Raw genomic sequence first — 18078 nt, 5'->3', positions numbered from 1 at the left:
TTGGATTCAGCGGTTGGATTCACTTACCTTCCCTAACGCTTCAACAAATGTGAGCAGGCACACCTCTCCTGCGCATGCCCACCACCTTCTGTGCATGCATAGCGCTCGTGCATCATATCGGAGTGAGTGGGTGGAGCCTCCCTCAACTGGCGCTATCGGTTTGCCCGAAATGGAGAGAAACCAGCTGAATATCCCCTCTGATTTTGTTTCTTAGTTTCTTTCATCTCCCTTTTCCAATAAAGCTAATCAGATTTCATCTTATGCATGGAATATAAGGAATTGCACTCCCAAAACAACAACAACAACAACAACAACAACAACAACAACAACCAAACTCCAATAGTATCTAGATGCGGTCTGGAAACCATTAGATTATTTCAGTTCAGTTCAGTTTAACAATCAGTATAATGAATATGATTGTATTAGGGATGAAGTGATAGTTCTCACTTCAACTCGAATCATTGCTTTGAATTATTGCCGTAATTGATTCGGCAATAATCATCACGGTAAATTTGGAAGAGTCCGTGTATTCTTGGTTTGTTTTGGTGGCTTACGACTCTTGGTGATGGCCCCGAAGTTTTCATGGAAAGATTTTAGGAAGGGATCTGCCATAGCTTCCTTCCTAAGACTGAGAGGGGGGACTGGGCCAATGACACCTAGATGGCTTTGTGCCCTATGGTGAAACTAGAACTCACCGTCCCCCAGTTCCTAGATACACCAACAGATTCATGTGTATGAACTTGAGCATTAAATCTTAGAACTGATTTTGAGCATTGAATCTTAATGGTCTTGATCAGGGCTGTCAAACGCACAGCCCATGGGTCAGATTTGTCATGCACCAGCCATGCCCATGCCCAATTTAGCAAAGGGGGGGGAGTGGCGATACATCACCTGACTCCACCATGACGACGTGAGTTTGACACATCCTTTGCACCTGACGTTCATCTAAACAAACACTCAGTACTAAATTGCCTTCAGAAAAGGCTCAACAGTATTCCAGAGGAGTTGGGTTTGGACTCTTGGTATCAACCAGTGGTGGGATTCAGCCGGTTCGCACCTATTCGGGAGAACCGGTTGGTAACTTTCTAAGCAGTTGGAGAACCGGTTGTTGGAAGAAATCTCCTTTTTTTTTTCCCACTTTACAGGGCTAATCCTGTAAGGAAGGAGGAAACACATTCTGGTGTTGTTTCTAGCCTCATCTTTATTGCCCTGCTTACAGAAACTGCCTCTCCAGTTAACCCTTATTACCACTGTAACAGCTAAGGCGAAGCGCCCATCGACCTGAGTGACAGTGACTTGGCCACGCCCACATGATCACATGACCACCGAGCCCCGCCTACCCAGCTGGTCATTAGGGCAGAGAACTGGTTGGTAAATTATTTGAAACCCATCACTGGTATCAACGTTAACAAATCTAAGCTAATGACGTCTTTAACTCCACACAAACAGCACAGCCTGTTTTTCTCCTACAGTGTTATCTGTATAATCACACCAGTTAATAAAGTTAAATGACTGGAAAAAGTACTTTCCCGAATCCTGCTTCATCATTCGGTATGGTGGGACAGTCTACCTCACTTTCTTTCACTTTTTATAAGCCAAATTTTTTTTTGATAGATAGATAGAAGTTTATTTATATGCCGCCCTTTTCCCTGGGGGACTCAGGGCGGCTCACAATCCAAGAGGGAGGGGGAGACAAACTTTTTAACATATAAGACAATACATAATTAAAAAAAAACACAACATTCATACCATTCGGGCGGGTTACAGTCTTTAGCCCCAGGCCTGACGGGATAGCCAGATTCTGAGGGCTGTGCGGAAGGTCTGGAGGGTGGTGAGGTACAAATCTCCACGGGAGATCGTTCCATAGGGTCGGAGCTACCACCGAGAAGGCTCTCCTCCGCGTAGTTGCCAGTCGGCATTGATCGGCAGATGGAACTTGGAGGAGGCCTAATCGATGAGATCTAATAGGTCGCGTGGAGGTAATTGGCAGTAGGCGGTCTCTCAAGTACCCAGATCCACTACCATGTAGGGCTTTATTTGAAGCTTGAAGGCCTTCCTAGAATTTTCCTGCCCAATTTCCCCGCACATTAATCATTCCACATGCACCCAATGGTACATAGAGTGATATAAGTAAGTGGAATAAAAAGAGGGATGTCCTTCTCCATCAAAGCATGTGTTCCAGTGAATATTCAAATCTAATTTCTTTTGAAGCTTTTTTTTATTATTATTAAAGAAAAAATTAAGCCTCTACAGATTCGGATCCCCACTACTATTTTAGAGGCCTTTATTTAAATCAGATAGGGCTTTAAGGTTAAAAGGTAAAATGAAGTCCAATTAATTTGCCCCGTTTATTATGCACTCCAAAACCCCATACGTTTAATTGGAAGTAAAACCAATTAATTCGGTATCCACAAGGGTGTATACGTTATAGCTTCGCCTGCATAATATGAACAATTTCCTCTGTGATCCAGAAACTTATCTCCTGCAAATAGTTTGGTGGTTTTGTTTAACACCATAGTTTTAGTCAACTGCCGAAATGAAAATTCTATTATCGTATCACCGCGCGCGTCAACTAATTTATGCACATCATCCGCCACATTTGATTTATGTTGTTTCCGTCTTACCTTTAAAGAACCAGATTTCTCTTTCCTGCCGACAATCATACCTCCACTGTATCTTCTGCCCAGGCTGACTGTGCCGGATGACTTAAAGCTCTCTCAGCATCTGATAAATTTCTCAGTGCAACTAAATCTCCATTGGGTTCCACCTTGAAGTCTGGGCTGGAAACTTCAAAGTTCAATTTGTGATTTTCTTGACAGTCATCAAATACCACTAAGGAAGGAGAGAGAAAGAGAGAAAGAAATAAGATCAAAAGTGACCATGAAATATCATGCCATTGATAGCTAGTTGGCTCATGTTAGAGGCCTTATTGGAATATTGCTGGTTCAAGGCTTTCAATTTTAATCATTGTAAACAGTACTATAATAAGAACAACAGGAAGCGAGGGAAGGAGGGAAGGAAGGAGGAAGGAAAGAGAGTGAAGGGAAAGAAGGAGGGGGAAGGAAGAAAGGAAGGAGGGGCAGGTACAGGAGGGAGGGATGGAGGAAGGAAGGAAGGAGGAAACAGCTGAAAGAAAAAGCAGGGAGGAGGGAAGGAAGAAATGGGGAAAGGGAGACAGGCAGGGACGGAGGGATGGACAGGTGGAGGAGAGGGACGGGGAAAGGAGGGAGGAAAGAAGAGTTAGAAAGGAAGGAGATGGTGAAGGGAAAAGAAGGGAAGAGGGAAAGAAAGAAAGAAAGAAAGAAAGAAAGGTGTGAAAGGGTGGGAGGGGAAAGGTGGAAAAAAGGAAGACGAGGAGGGAGGGGGGGCGGGGGAGGAGAGATGCTGAAGGGAAAAAAGAAGGGAAGGGAAGGAAGGAGGAAGGAAAGAAGGGGAAAAGGGAGGCAGGCAGGGATGGAGGGATGGACAGGGAAAAGAAGGGAAGAGGGAAGAAAGAGAAAGAAGAGAAAGAAAGAAATAAGAAAGAAAAAGAAGAAGAAAGGTGAAGGAAGGCAGGGAGGGAGGAAGGGAGGGAGGGAGGGATAGATAGAGGGAGGGAGAGAGGGAGGGAGGGAGGGAGGGAGGAAAGAAGGAAGGAAGGGTGCCAGCAGCTATCCAACTGACTCATACTATACAGAATGCTAAATTGTAAATCACAGTTTACAAACCACAATGGCTGGTCTCACACTAATATATAATCCTATATTCAATACTATTTTCTTTGTATCTAACCTGATACTGCATATCCATCACAATCTTGTTTTTAAACTCTATAACCTTTTATCGTTTAGCAGCAATGTCACAAAACATGTTCCAATGTCACTGGGTGATTCAAAAAGAAAGGCTAGAGAGTTAGGTTCACACATTATTACATCCACTCCAGAACGAAAAGCGGCGCTTTAATGGCTTTACACAATCTACGCATCCATCCCACCTTAAGTGCTTCAGAGCTATTTGTGCACCTGATCAAGACCAAATCAAAGGGATCTTCCAGCAGGCTACAGATTGAAATTTATTCACCAAAACATTAACGGAAACTAGATTAAACATACTTGAATTATAGCAACTACTGTGGGAGTAGTTACTCCAGGTTTATAAGGCGAGAAACAGCAGGCTTGAACAAAATGTTTTCAGTAAATAATTATGAAATAATTGGTTTGGGGCCTGGCCCGGCCATCTAAAATCCTTAAGGCTAACAAAAGCAGTTTGGGATAATAATTTTGCTTCATATTAAAGAACCAATTCTGTTGCTTTGATGGAAATTACTGTGGGATGATTGGTTTCACCATCGAAGCGCCTCCCTAAATATATGAATTTCCACACTTCAGCAGTGTGATAATTGTTATTGTGCAGACTTCTGTAATTACGTTCAGCAAGGGTTTTTCTTTATGGAAAGCTGAGCACATCTATAGCTTCAAGAACCCCTCTCTAATGGGCGGTTGGGTTTCCAGCACACAGAGATGCAGGATTGATGAAAACACAACTTGCACGCATGACCCCCATATGGAAAGCAAGGGTTGTCTAGTAGGGAGTTTGCAGAGACCTTGGCACCTTCAGGCAAGATGGAAAGATTCCTGCGTAAAACGGATGAATCAACCAGAAAGTCCAGTTGGCACCTTTGAGGCTACCATGACCTGGATGACTGAGAATCTCCATAGACTTTTTTATCGGTAGATAATAATATGTATTAAACAGAGAGAGAGACACACACACACACAAAGAGGCACACCGGCTCAAGGTTGACTCAGCCTTCCATCCTTCCGAGGTGGGTGAAATGAGGACCCAGACCCCAGGCGGGCGATATGCTGACTCTGTAAACCGCTTAGAGAGGGCTGAAAGCCCTATGAAGCGGTATATAAGTCTAACTGCTATTGCTATTGCTATTGCTATACTGTTAGAGAAATGTTACTGCTTTTAAGGCAATACCAACGAAAACTGAGGAAGAAGAGAGAGAATGTAATTCAAGAGAAGGTGATCAGATTCTCCCCCCCCTTACTAAAATACAATAAAAATGATTTGATTGAAACTGGACACATATCTACTTCCGAACTTTTGGGTGCTGACAACGATGGAACCTTTAATGGTCAGGTTCTTTAAAGGTAGTTAAGGAGATCCATTCATTAATATGGAGTACATAAAGCAAAGGTTCCCCTTGCACATATGTGCTAGTCGTTCCCGACTCTAGGGGGCGGTGCTTAAGGCTTTATAGATATCCACAATTCAGACAGTAAGCTTCCACAACTCAGCCCAGTAGCTCTGTTTGTACAGGACATGAAACTGGTTATGGTGAACCCATGCTAGATATTTTCAGTTTTCACATGTTGCATGAACCCAACCTATTTAAAGGCAAAAGGTAAAGTTTCCCCTCGCACACATGCGTTCGTTGCTCCCGACTCTAGGGGGCAGTGCTCATCTCCATTTCAAAGCCAAAGAGCCAGCGCTGTCCGAAAACATCTCTGTGGTCATGTTGCCAGCATGACTAAACACCGAAGGCACATGGAAAGCTGTCACCTTCCCACCAAAGGTGGTTCCTATTTTTCTACGTGCGTTTTTACGTGCTTTCCAACTGCTAGGTTGGCAGAAGCTGGGACAAATAACGGGAGCTCACTCCGTTAAACAGTTCTAGGGATTTGAACTGCCAAACTGCCAACCATTCTGATTGACAAGCTCAGCATCTTAGCCACTGAGCCACCACGTCCCTATGGAGTACATAATGAGCTACAGTATAATGGGGCTCTTTACTACAATACTGCTTTTCCTTGCTGAAAATTCAGTTCACACGTACTGTTATTCCCCCAGCTGTAGCCAGATCCTAAAAATAGAACTAAATTGGATCAGAAAGTTTTAGTTCTGTGCAAGCAAAGTCTTCGTTTACTGACATCTATATGGTTCTCCGGAATGTCGTTTTCTGCCAAGTGAACATCTTTATTGTGTTTAATATGCCGTATGGCGTAGAACAAGATCCAAAATGTACGTTGGAAAGCATGGAGGCTGTGCCAAATATTTCCTAATGGGGAAAAGAAAAACCTATATTTTATAAAAGCCTCCTGCTTCACCCTTACTTTGTTAGCATAAGATGTGGTGCCAGGTCCTCCAGGGAACGTCTGGGGTAAATATAATGCTTATCTGCCAGCAAATTATTTATGTGCTATCGATTTATTTACTCATTCCTGGAACTCTGATTCAACTTCATGGAAAGTCCAACCCGTGGAACCACATTTAAGTGACACGACCAGAGGTGGGTTCCTACCAGTTCGCACATATTCGGTAGAACCGGTTGGTCAAATCTACCGAACCGGTTAGAAGAGGTCCCACCAGTGGACCCGGAAAGCAGGCCACACCTACAGAAGAGGTTCCAAAAATTTTTGAAACCCACCACTGAGACACACACACACCACACACACACACACACACAGAGAAAGAGAAAGAAAGGAAGAAATAAATAAAGAAAAAAAAGAAAAAAGAAAGAAAAGTGAGAGATGAAAGAAAAAAAAAGGAAAAAGGGACAGAGAGACAAAAGGAAAGAAAGAGAGAGAGAGAAAAAAAAACACATGGCTGGCAAGCCACCCCCACCAGGTCACATGGGTGGCAAGCCACTCCCACAAAGGAGGCCATACCCACAGAGTAGGTTCTAAAAAAATTTTGAAACCCACCACTGGACACGACAATTGTTAAAATCCAACACAACTTGATTCTGTTAACATGTCTATGGAGACTCAGTCATCCAGATCATCGTTATCCCAAAAGTGCTTTCTCAATTGGGCTTTCAAGGAGCCGAGGTGGCGCAATGGTTAAATGCAGCACTGCAGGCTACTTCAGCTGACTGCAGTTCTGCAGTTCGGCTGTTCAAATCTCACCGGCTCAGGGTTGACTCATCCTTCCATCCTTCTGAGGTGGGTAAAATGAGGACCCGGATTGTTGTTGGGGGCAATATGCTGACTCTGTAAACCGTTTAGAGAGGGCTGAAAGCCCTATGAAGCGGTATATAAGTCTAACTGCTATTGCTATTGGTATTCTTTGTTTTTTTTCCTTGAAGACATTTTTCTTCAATTCTGAAGAAGCTTCTTGGATGAGAAGCAAAACTTCTTCAGGGGAAAAAAAACAAAGAAATCCCAGTTGTCTTTCGAAAAAGTACTTTTGGGACATTCGGTTACCATGAAATCTAGACACACAGTGAGGCTTTGGATTCCATCTCATGGAGGTGAAATATAAATGGTTTTCTGTAAGCCATGATTAAAAACTACCCAACCTTTTCTCTGAAACATGAAGTAGAGAACCAACATTATCCGACATTGAGAAATGACACTATTTTCTAAAGCAAAATTGTTTCCTTTCATTGGGAGAATATTTACCGTTTTTTTTTAAAAAATGTGCAATTACCTAATATTGGGTTTTGGCGGGGTTTTTTTTTTTTAGCAAGATAAGAACAAACACTTGGTTATCCTCCAAATTTCACACGTCTGTGATGCAAATTTCTAGTTAAAAAACGAGTGCCACGGTGGTATTAGAGGAACTGATCAGAGAAACATACAATACGAAACCCGCCATGCGTTATATTAAGAAAATTGCTTGCAAATATAAACAAGACGGCATAAAAATGAATGTTATTAGAAAATGCATATGAAAAGGTGCAGTTGAAAAAGACTGCGAGCAACCCTTATCCATCTTGTTGAACCATCTCCACCTCTATTGTTATAAAGCTCACTTTTTGTGATGCCAAGAAAGACTTGGTTTAATTCCAAGAATCTCTCTGGGATTAAATAGAAAGATTGGTTCCTATCAATTGGTTGTTAAAACTTAAGGGCGAATTCCACTCCCTGAGGAGTAGCCACTTCGCAACCAAGGCAGAAAAATGGGACATCTTTATTTCTCTCAAAACGGTCTCCACAATTGGAGATCCCAACAAATTCCTTCAGAAGAAAGATGGCTCCACTTGAAGAGTTGGATTAATGTCTTAAAATGGTGGCATTTTTCCTCAGAGTCACGGAAAATCTGAAAAAAAGTAGGCGCCTTAATAAGAGCAGAGGGCATTAAATCCATCATTTCTTCCACATCCTTTGTGATATGTGCACAATCCTGACATTGTCGAAGCTTCACAATCAAACCCTGGACACTTTTTATACGTGTCACGCTCTGAATACCTCAAAATGTTCCACCGTTTTGATGATGTGGCCTTGGCCACCATCTTGGATTTTCACAGATAGCCTTGCAATTTTCATTCCTTTGTTTGCTTTTATTTTAGCAACATTTCTCCTTATTCTTATTTGTTTCTGCTGCTTCCCTCCTGCCTCCACGTCATCTCAAGTCCCACATTCTGTGAAAAATCCTAAATATTTTCCCCCCAGGTATTTGTATTGCCAGAGAAGATGTGGGCGAGGGGGCTACTGCTACCTATGAGGAGAAGAGATGTAAACGAAATTTGCAACGTCCCTCATAATGTCACGATTCATTGCTACAATGGGAGGCCGCAGATGGCAAAAAAAAAAAAAGAGGAATGGAATATATATTGATTTTTTTCAGCCGCAAGAGTTTGTACCAGTTCATGAACATTTGGGAAGTCTGAGGAAAAAAATATCAATCAGAAGGAAATTTCTAAAGGTTGCCTTGAAAAGAAGGAAGCTGGGAGAACAGTGTGCTTTCGTAATTGTGGAACTAGGTTATCTTTTCAGTGGTTTTTCTGTTCTGCCTGGATGCTTCATGTTGGAATTGGATTCAAGAAAAGATATCTTTGAAAGAACTTGAAGCTTACAGTAAAATGGAAAATGATGTTTTGACAGACACTGTGTCAAGCTTCTTAAGGCTTTATAGATATCCACAATTCAGACAGTAAGCTTCCACAATTTAGCCAAGTACAGGGGTAGGTTTCTCGCCCCGTTCCAACCGGTTTGGTTGGAACGGGGCCGGCGGCGTCCTCGTGCACGCGCACAGTGCACGCATGCGTACTAGCGCCTGTGCGATGCTCCAGCTGCTCCTGGAGGATCACGCAGGCGCTGTATGCGTCCTGCGCATGCGTGGAAGCGCAGAATTCATCAAAACCGGGTAAGAAACGCGGGCAGGCGGGTGGATCCTTCGGCGTTCCCGGAAGTTACTTACTTCCGGGTTCGCCGACCAACCAGTTCGCAGGTACCGCCGCAAACCGCCTGAAACCCACCCCTGGCCAAGTAGCTCTGTTTGTACAGCACATGAAACTGGTTATGGTGGACCCATGTTAAATATTTTCAGTTTTCACATGTTGCATGAACCCAACCTATTTAAAGGCAAAAGGTAAAGTTTCCCCTCGCACACATGTGTTTGTTGCTCCCGACTCTAGGGGACGATGCTCATCTCCATTTCAAAGCCGAAGAGCCAGCGCTGTCCGAAGATGTCTCTGTGATCATGTGGTCGGCATGACTAAACACCGAAGGAGCACGGAACACTGTTATCTTCCCACCAAAGGTGGTCCCTATTTTTCTACTTGCATTTTTACCTGCTTTCCAACTGCTAGGTTGGCAGAAGCTGGGACAAGGAACGGGAGCTCACTCTGTTATGTGGCACTAGGGATTCGAACCACCGAACTGCCAACCAAGCTTTCTGATCGACAAGCTCAGCATCTTAGCCCCGAGCCACCGTGTCCTTATTTAAAGGTAGTCCTTGACTTATGGCCACCAATGGGATCAAAATTCTCATTTTGCTAATCAAGCTTAAGTAATTCGCGCCTGGTTTAACAATCCACATTGTTAAGCAAATCTCTGCAGTTGTTAAGTGAATCACATGGCTGTTAAGCAAATCCAGCATCTGCTATTGACTTTGCTTGTTGGAATCTAGCTGAGAAGGGTATGAATTACCATCACATGATCTTGGGATGTTGCAACCATCATAAATACTGGTTGCCAAGCGCCCAAATTTTGGGTGTTATTTTACTGGTTGTTTGTGCGAGCCAAGGTGGCGCAGTGGTTAAATGCAGCACTACAGGCTACTTCAGCTGACTGCAGTTCTGCAGTTCGGCTGTTCTAATCTCACTGGCTCAAGGTTGACTCAGCCTTCCATCCTTCCGAGGTAGGTAAAATGAGGACCCAGATTGTTGGGGGCGATATGCTGACTCTGTAAACCGCTTAGAGGGGGCTCAAAGCCCTATGAAGCAGTATATAAGTCTAACTGCTATTGCTATTGCTATTGCTATTGCAGTTCGGCTGTTCAAATCTCACCGGCTCAGGGTTGACTCAGCCTTCCATCCTTCCGAGGTGGGTAAAATGAGGACCCGGATTGTTGTTGGGGGCGATATGCTGACTCTGTAAACCGCTTAGAGAGGGCTGAAAGCCCTATGAAGCGGTATATAAGTCTAACTGCTATTGCTATTGCAAATGCAGCCCTTGTAAGCAATTTAAATCTCACTTACGCCACACAAAAATTATACGGCCATAAAGCGGTGCCTCCTGCAATTCAGAGTCAAATCTCAAACGGCACAGACAAGTTCATGAGATGCCGAAGGCACGGCAGAGTACCTCAATTTCCTTGAAAAAACACTTCTCTCTGTCTCCTTTTTCCAACCCACAAAAGCCATCAATGCAAGAATCGTTCTTTAAAAAAAAAACACACACAACACACAAATCTACGGGAAGGCTATTTACTTCACATTTCTCCGAGAAAACATCGCCCCAAATAAAAGACTTTGTCAATTCCCACCTGCTACCCGATACCGATGTATTATTTCCAAAATACTTGTTTGTTCTGCTGGTAGAACATGATTCATCATTTATGTAGCACGGAGAAAGAGCCCAATGTGAGTAATGCCTGTAATGTCTCTGTCCCGCTTCGCATCGGAAGGAAGGGAGAAATAGAGTTATTTAAAGGACGGTGGGTAGCAGACACGTTTCCCTGAAAATGAACTGGATTGAATTTCCATAAAGATTCGGTTTTTAATCTATGCTCAAGATCACCCTTCTGCCAAGGCACACACTGTGTCAGTTTGGAAGCATTGAGTAGCTGCATGGATCATCCTTTTTCTATTTAACACACGTTCACAACTGTCATTTTCTTACACAAGTACTTCCCCTGCCTAGGACGGTACTAAGCCATTCCTAGCCGAGGTGGCGCAGTGGTTAGGGTGCAGTACTGCAGGCCACTTCAGCTGACTGTTATCTGCAGTTCAGCAGTTCAAATTTCACCGCCTCAAGGTTGACTCAGCCTTCCATCCTTCCGAGGTGGGTGAAATGAGGACCCAGACTGTGGGGGCGATATATTGACTCTGTAAACCGCTTAGAGAGGGCTGAAAGCCCTATGAAGCGGTATAGAAGTCTAACTGCTACTGCTATTGCTATTGCTATGTTTTGCTTGTAAAATATCTCCCGTCTCTGAAAGGATAGCAGATTAACAGATTTGAAAGGGACCTTGTAGGTCATTGAGGAGAGAAGCAACTTAGAACGGAGGGGAAATTTCCTGACAGTTAGAACAATTAATCAGTGGAACAGCTTGCCTCCAGAAGTTGTGAATGCTCCAACACTGGGCGTTTTTAAGAAGATGTTGGATAACCATTTGTCTGAAGTGGTGTAGGGTTTCCTGCCTAAGCAGGGGGTTGGACTAGAAGACCTCCAAGGTCCCTTCCAACTCTGTCATTCTACTCTACTCTACTCTACTCTACTCTACTCTACTCTACTCTACTCTACTCTACTCTACTCTACTCTACTCTACTCTACCCTTTCCTTTCCTTTCCTTTCTTTTCTTCTATTCTAGTCCAGTCCAGTCCAGTCCAGTCTATCTCTGACAGATGGCAGTCCAATCTCTTCTTGAAAGCCCCCAGTGATGAAGCTCCCACAACCTCTGAAGGCAACATCTGTTCCATCGGCTGATTGTTCTCACTGCAGAAAATTCCCCCTTATTTCCAGGTTGAATCTCTCCTTGTTCAGTTTCCCTCCGTTATTCCTTGTTCTGGCCTTCAGGTGCTTTGGAAAATAGCCTGATCCCCCCCTCCTCTCTGTGGCAGCCCCTCAAATACTGGACAACTGCTCTCCTGTCTCCCTTGGTCCTTCTCTTCACAAGCCTAGCCACGATGGAGCATATGGGAACAAAACTTTGCTCCGTTCCTACTTTCTGCTTAAAATTATGTTTCTCAGACGGACTGATATTATTTTTGAGAACATTCAGGGGCTTAATTCTTGGCCTTTTTCCACCCCTTCTGCATTGCAGCTATTTAGTGGTGACTCTATGTTAATAGCTACTAAAAGGCATAACTTTTGTTCGAATATCAACTCCTACCCTAGGATCAGAGAGGGCTAGCAGCTGAGAACAATGCCATTAAAGACGTGCCATGTAATCTTTCTGTTCAGAGTCACTCCCGACACGTTTTCTATTCTCATCAAACATGGCCTTTGATAGTCCCTGACAAAGACGTGGGTTTTAGGGTTGCTTTTTTTATTATTTTTGGCATTTCTAACAAAAGTTCCACCGAGGGGGCAAGGAAGAGTTGTCAGTCACAAACATCGAAAAGGGAATAATGGAAATGAGTCCATGTATGCCCAACACAAGCACACCCAGAGGCATGCATGCACACCACCATCTCTATTGGCTAATAAAGCTATTAAAGGGAATTAAAGGAAATGTTTAATAAAATATGGGATCCCTTCTTTCTCTCTTTTCCCCTTTCAACCTCCAAAAAACTTTCCTTTCCTTTCCTTTCCCTTCCCTCCCTTTCCTTTCCTTTCCTTTCCTTTCTTTCCTTTCTTTCCTTTCCTTTCCTTCTTTCCTTTCTTTCCTTTCCTTTCTTTCCTTTCCTTTCCTTTCCTTCCTTTCCTTCTTCCTTTCCTTTCCTTTCCTTTCCTTTCCTTTCCTTTCCTTTCCTTTCCTTTCCTTTCCTTTCCTTTCCCTTCCCTTCCCTTCCCTTCCCTTCCTTGATGTTACATTTCCTAACACCAACCTCATGGAGATATGGAGATCAATAGTCAATAGCTTCATAGAAAATGTCGTTCTTGCAACTTCATCCTCATTTAAGGAAGGTCTTTTAACCATGAAGATACTTTGAGGGACACGGTGGCTCAGTGGCTCACAAAGGTAAGCAGTTCAGTGGTTCGAATCCCTAGCACCGCGTAACTGATTGAGCTCCCATTACTTGTCCCACTTTCTGCCCACTGAACAGTTCAAAAGTACGTAAAAAATGCAAGTAGAAAAATAGGAATCACCTTTGGTGGGAAGGGAACAGCATTCTGTGCACCTTCAGTGTTTAGTCATGCAGTCCACATGACATGGAGACATCTTCGGATAGCGCTGGCTCTTCGGCTTTGAAACGGAGATGAGCATTGCCCCCTAGAGTCGGGAACGACTAGCACACATGTGTGAGGGGAACCTTCACCTTTACCCTCAAAGGAAGAGAAGTCCACCTGTCCTCCTCTAAAAGTTATTTCTTGACCTCATCAATGGAGAAGACTTTACCCGTCTTCCACCGACATTTTAGACCAGAGAGCTATTTGAATAATATTGTCTTTCTTCGGCATTAAAACCATCTTAATGATGATTATCCCTCAGGTAGTTTTAAAAGATAAGATATTAATTAGAGTTGGCTTGTCATCGCTCATGCTTATAAACCTTTTGTAAAGCATGAATAACAAGCACTCCCTCTCCCTTACCATCTTCATCAACTCTTGCCATTACTCCAAACGTTAGCCAGTGACAGCATGTCTCCACATGCTGTCACATTTCTCATTTGGGTGGCATTTCGCTTCTGGCTAAATATACATGATCGTAGTATCCACATAATAAATATTGACTTACGGGGAGAATTAGTTGTTGCGGAGGGAGGGGGAGAAGACAATGCACGATAGATTCATATTTGTGATCTCAAAACAAGTCACGACTTTGCCCTCTGACCCCTTGAAGGAATGCTTGCTAATGAAATGACTTGAATGGAAAGAACTGTCAACGAAACGGTTATTAGAAGGCAGTTTTACCCTCAGCAAATACGTAATAACTTGATATTTACGAGTACCATCGAGGTGTCTCCCCCCCCCTCCTCCTCCTCCTCCTCACTCCAGAATTATATTTTAAAGAACCAGTAGGGTGCTTTAAAGAAGACACTCTAAACTTGCTAATTTAATGAACTGAAATTGTAATGAGCACTGTGTTTCAGAATACAGGCAAGAGCCAAGGTGGCGCAGTGGTTAAAGTGCTGAACTGCAGGCCACTTCAGCTGACTGCTATCTGCAGTTCGGCGGTTCAAATCTCACCGGCTCAGGGTTGACTCAGCCTTCCATCCTTCCGAGGTGGGTGAAATGAGGACCCAGACTATGGGGGCGATATGCTGACTCTGTAAACCGCTTAGAGAGGGCTGAAAGCCCTATGAAGCGATATATAAGTCTAACTGCTATTGATATTGCTATTGCTATTGCTATATCTTCATGTTAGAATATTCGTGACTGGGAGAGACATGGTAACAACGTCAGCCAGTGAATAGGCATAGCAACTAAGTCAGCCAATGGGAGCTTAAACAGGTCTGAGTCTGTGCTGAGAATCGTAACTGAAACTACTCTGTCTTCTCTAAACTCTGAAATGAAACTAACTGTTCTCTCCTGCTTGTGTTCTGCTTTTAACTTCTACCACACCGAAAGAATCTACTATTGGTATTGTACATTCATTCATCTGTTATTATGCATATGAAACAAGTTAATGAATCCAGCTGAATCAGTTTTCTGTGGGTGCTTTCTGCATTTGACTTTTTTGCAAGAAATTCTGACACTTCAGAATGTTCCCTAGATATTTCTTAACGATGCTCTAATTTTTACATGTCATGGTGTCCTCTTATCTTCGCTACCAGTTTAGAACAGGGAGCGCACTCACACGTGGCACTTCTGCACATGCGCAGAGTGTCCATGACGATGTCTGGGTGGGTGGGCGGAACCTCTCACCACCGCTGCTACCGGTTCGCCCGAATGAGTGCGAACTGGCAGAATACCACCTTTGATGTTAGTCTTAAAACGATTAAAATATTTCTCTTACAAATAATATTGTTTCCGTATTGGTCTTTTTATTTTATTTTACCCCCACCCCACCCCAGTTACATCATCAAAATTTAGACAGTTGGCAACTGACTCACATTTATGAATGCTGCAGTGTGGTGGGATCATGGAACCCCCTTTTGCGACATTCTGACAAGCAAGGTCAGTGTGTACACGAGATCCCCTTAACCACTGCAACGATTCACGTAACAAGGAACGTCAAAAAGTAGGGCCAAACTCACTTAGAGCCGAGGTGGCGCAGTGGTTAGAGTGCAGCACTGCAGGCTACTTCAGCTGACTGCAGTTCTGCAGTTCGGCTGTTCAAATCTCACCGGCTCAAGGTTGACTCAGCCTTCCATCCTTCCGAGGTGGGTGAAATGAGGACCCAGACTGTGGGGGCGATATGCTGACTCTGTAAACCGCTTAGAGAGGGCTGAAAGCCCTATGAAGCGGTATATAAGTCTAACTGCTATTGCTATTGCTACTTAGCGAATTTTGGGCTCAATTATGGTCATAAGTCGAAGCCTGCCTGCATTCACAGGAATACCATCCAAAGGATTGGCTAACAGGAGGTATTAGCAAAAAAATAAACAAAGGTGAAGCAGATATCTGTCTTCTTCCCAATGAGTTCAAGTAGGGAAAGCATGGTGGGAAGCAATCGGTGTGAACGTTTTCTTTGCCCATTTAATTTTACAAACATTGTAAAAAAAAGCAGCGTGTAGCTAAGAGTCCTCCGTCTTCAGCATCTGGAACTCCGGAGTCAACATAGCTTCTGGCCATGCAGTGGCCGTTTAACTATTGGGACTAAAAGCTGCCAATTGACCTCTGTTGTGTCTAAACGCTTAGCCGAATCGGTCCAATTAGCACCACTCTCTCTGCATGGCCAATTGTATGCCTTTAGGAAAATCATGAGGAGGGAAGGCATGATTAAAAGAGCCTGTCTTGTTAAAGGTCTCCAGGTAAGGGTATGTATGTAGCTGATTGTTATCACTTTATGAAGCCTTGGTGTAGCCACACTTGGAATACTGCATCCAGTTTTGGTCCCCACAATATTAAAAAAAGATGTTGAGAGTGCAGAAAAGAGCAACAATGATGATCAGGGGGCTGGAGACTTAAGATATAATTTAATTTAACTTAATTTAATTTATTAGATTTATAGGCCGCCCAATACCGAGCCGAGGTGGCGCAGTGGTTAGGGTGCAGTACTGCAGGCCACTTCAGCTGACTGTTATCTGCAGTTCGGCGGTTCAAATCTCACCGGCTCAAGGTTGACTCAGCCTTCCATCCTTCCGAGGTGGGTGAAATGAGGACCCAGACTGTGGGGGCGATATGCTGACTCTGTAAACCACTTAGAGAGGGCTGAAAGCCCTATGAAGCGGTATATAAGTCTAACTGCTATCCTGAAGGATTCCGGGCGGCTTACACAGAACAAGAAAGGAAAACAACAAAATAAAATAAAAATGAAGATTAAAATTCTCCAACATGCATACATTCAAGTTGGGGGCTGGACCCTACATAATAAGGTCAACAGCCCCAGGCCTGCCGGAACAGCCAGGTTTTAACAGCTTTTCTGAAGGCAAGATATATATATATAGCAATAGCAATAGCACTGAGACTTATATACTGCTTCACAGTTCTTTACAGCCCTCTCTAAGCAGTTTACAGAGTCAGCATATTGACCCCCAAATTTGGGTCCTGATTTTACCCACCTCAGAAGGATGGAAGGCTAAGTCAACCTTGAGCCTGGTGAGATTTGAACGGCTAAATTTCAGGCAGCCGGCAGGCAGCAGAACTAGCCTGCAGTACTGCGCTCTAACCACTGCGCCACTGATACTCATGTGAAGACATATGATAGCAATAGCAATAGCAGTTAGACTTATATACCGCTTCATAGGGCTTTCAGCCCTCTCTAAGCGGTTTAGAGAGTCAGCATATCGCCCCCAACAACAATCCGGGTCCTCATTTCACCCACCTCGGAAGGATGGAAGGCTGAGTCAACCTTGAGCCGGTGAGATTGGAACCGCTGAACTGCAGATAACAGTCAGCTGAAGTGGCCTGCAGTACTGCACCCTAACCACTGCGCCACCTTGGCGCAGTGGTTAGATGAAGAACAGTTGTAGGAACTGAGTGACATAATAGCAGCGTTCCAATATTTGAAGGGCTTTCACAAAGAAGAGGGAGTCAACCTAGTTTGCAAGGCATCAAAAGGCAGGAGAAGAAGCGAAGGGTGAAAACTAATCAAGGAGAGAAGCAACCTAGAACTAAGGAGAAATTTTCTGACAGTGAAAACAATTAATCAGTGGAACAACCTTGCCTCCTGAAGTTGTGAATGCTTCAGCATTGGAAGTTTCTAAGAAGAGATTGGACAGCTATTGGTCTGAAATGGTATATGGTGTTCTCTTGCTTGAGCAGGGGATTGGACTAGATGACCTCCAAGGTCCCTATCGACTCTGTTATTCATTGTTCTATGTTCAGGTCCCACATCTAGCATCATGCCAGCAAGTTCCACAAGATGCCATAAATGATCTTACTGAAGCTCAGAAAATCTTCTGGCAATATCTTAGGCGGATTAGCAGTTAGACTTCTATACCGCTTCATAGGGCTTTCAGCCCTCTCTAAGCGGTTTACAGAGTCAGCATATTGCCCCCAACAACAATCCGGGTCCTCATTTTACCCACCTCGGAAGGATGGAAGGCTGAGTCAACCCTGAGCCGGTGAGATTTGAACAGCCGAACTGCAGAACTGCAGTCAGCTGAAGTAGCCTGCAGTGCTGCATTTAACCACTGCGCCACCTCGGCTCTAAGATTCTTCTTTCCATTTTCAGAAAGCACACAGCACTAGTACTTGAATATTTTTTTTAAATTGATTATGGGAGACCTCCCCTGTTTGATGACGAGGTAGATTAAGAAATTCGGCTAGAAAGACACGACTCTGTTCTCCCATCAAGGGAAGGGAGACCTATGAAAATCTCATCTGCTTACTAAAAGGATTAGTCCCTGGGAGACTCCAGTCTATGAAACAGAACTGCAGACTTAATTCTGCATTTGATATATTTGTCATTTATGAATCTACCTGCTTA

The 18078-nt window shown here is 43.7% G+C and overlaps 1 protein-coding gene across 1 annotated transcript in view; it reads right to left on the bottom strand.

Moving 5' to 3' along the window:
- Positions 1-18078, bottom strand: part of CDH13 (cadherin 13) — a 542002-nt gene that overhangs the window by 334745 nt on the left and 189179 nt on the right. Inside the window, 2 exon segments of the mRNA XM_032230145.1 lie at positions 2625-2662; positions 2665-2832. Of these exon segments, the coding sequence (XP_032086036.1) occupies positions 2625-2662; positions 2665-2832 (206 nt within the window).

The sequence above is a fragment of the Thamnophis elegans genome, chromosome 14, assembly GCF_009769535.1.
Source record: "Thamnophis elegans isolate rThaEle1 chromosome 14, rThaEle1.pri, whole genome shotgun sequence".
Lineage (NCBI taxonomy): Eukaryota > Metazoa > Chordata > Lepidosauria > Squamata > Colubridae > Thamnophis > Thamnophis elegans.
Note: the sequence above shows the minus strand (reverse complement) of the source record. Positions and strands in the feature narration are given on the sequence as shown.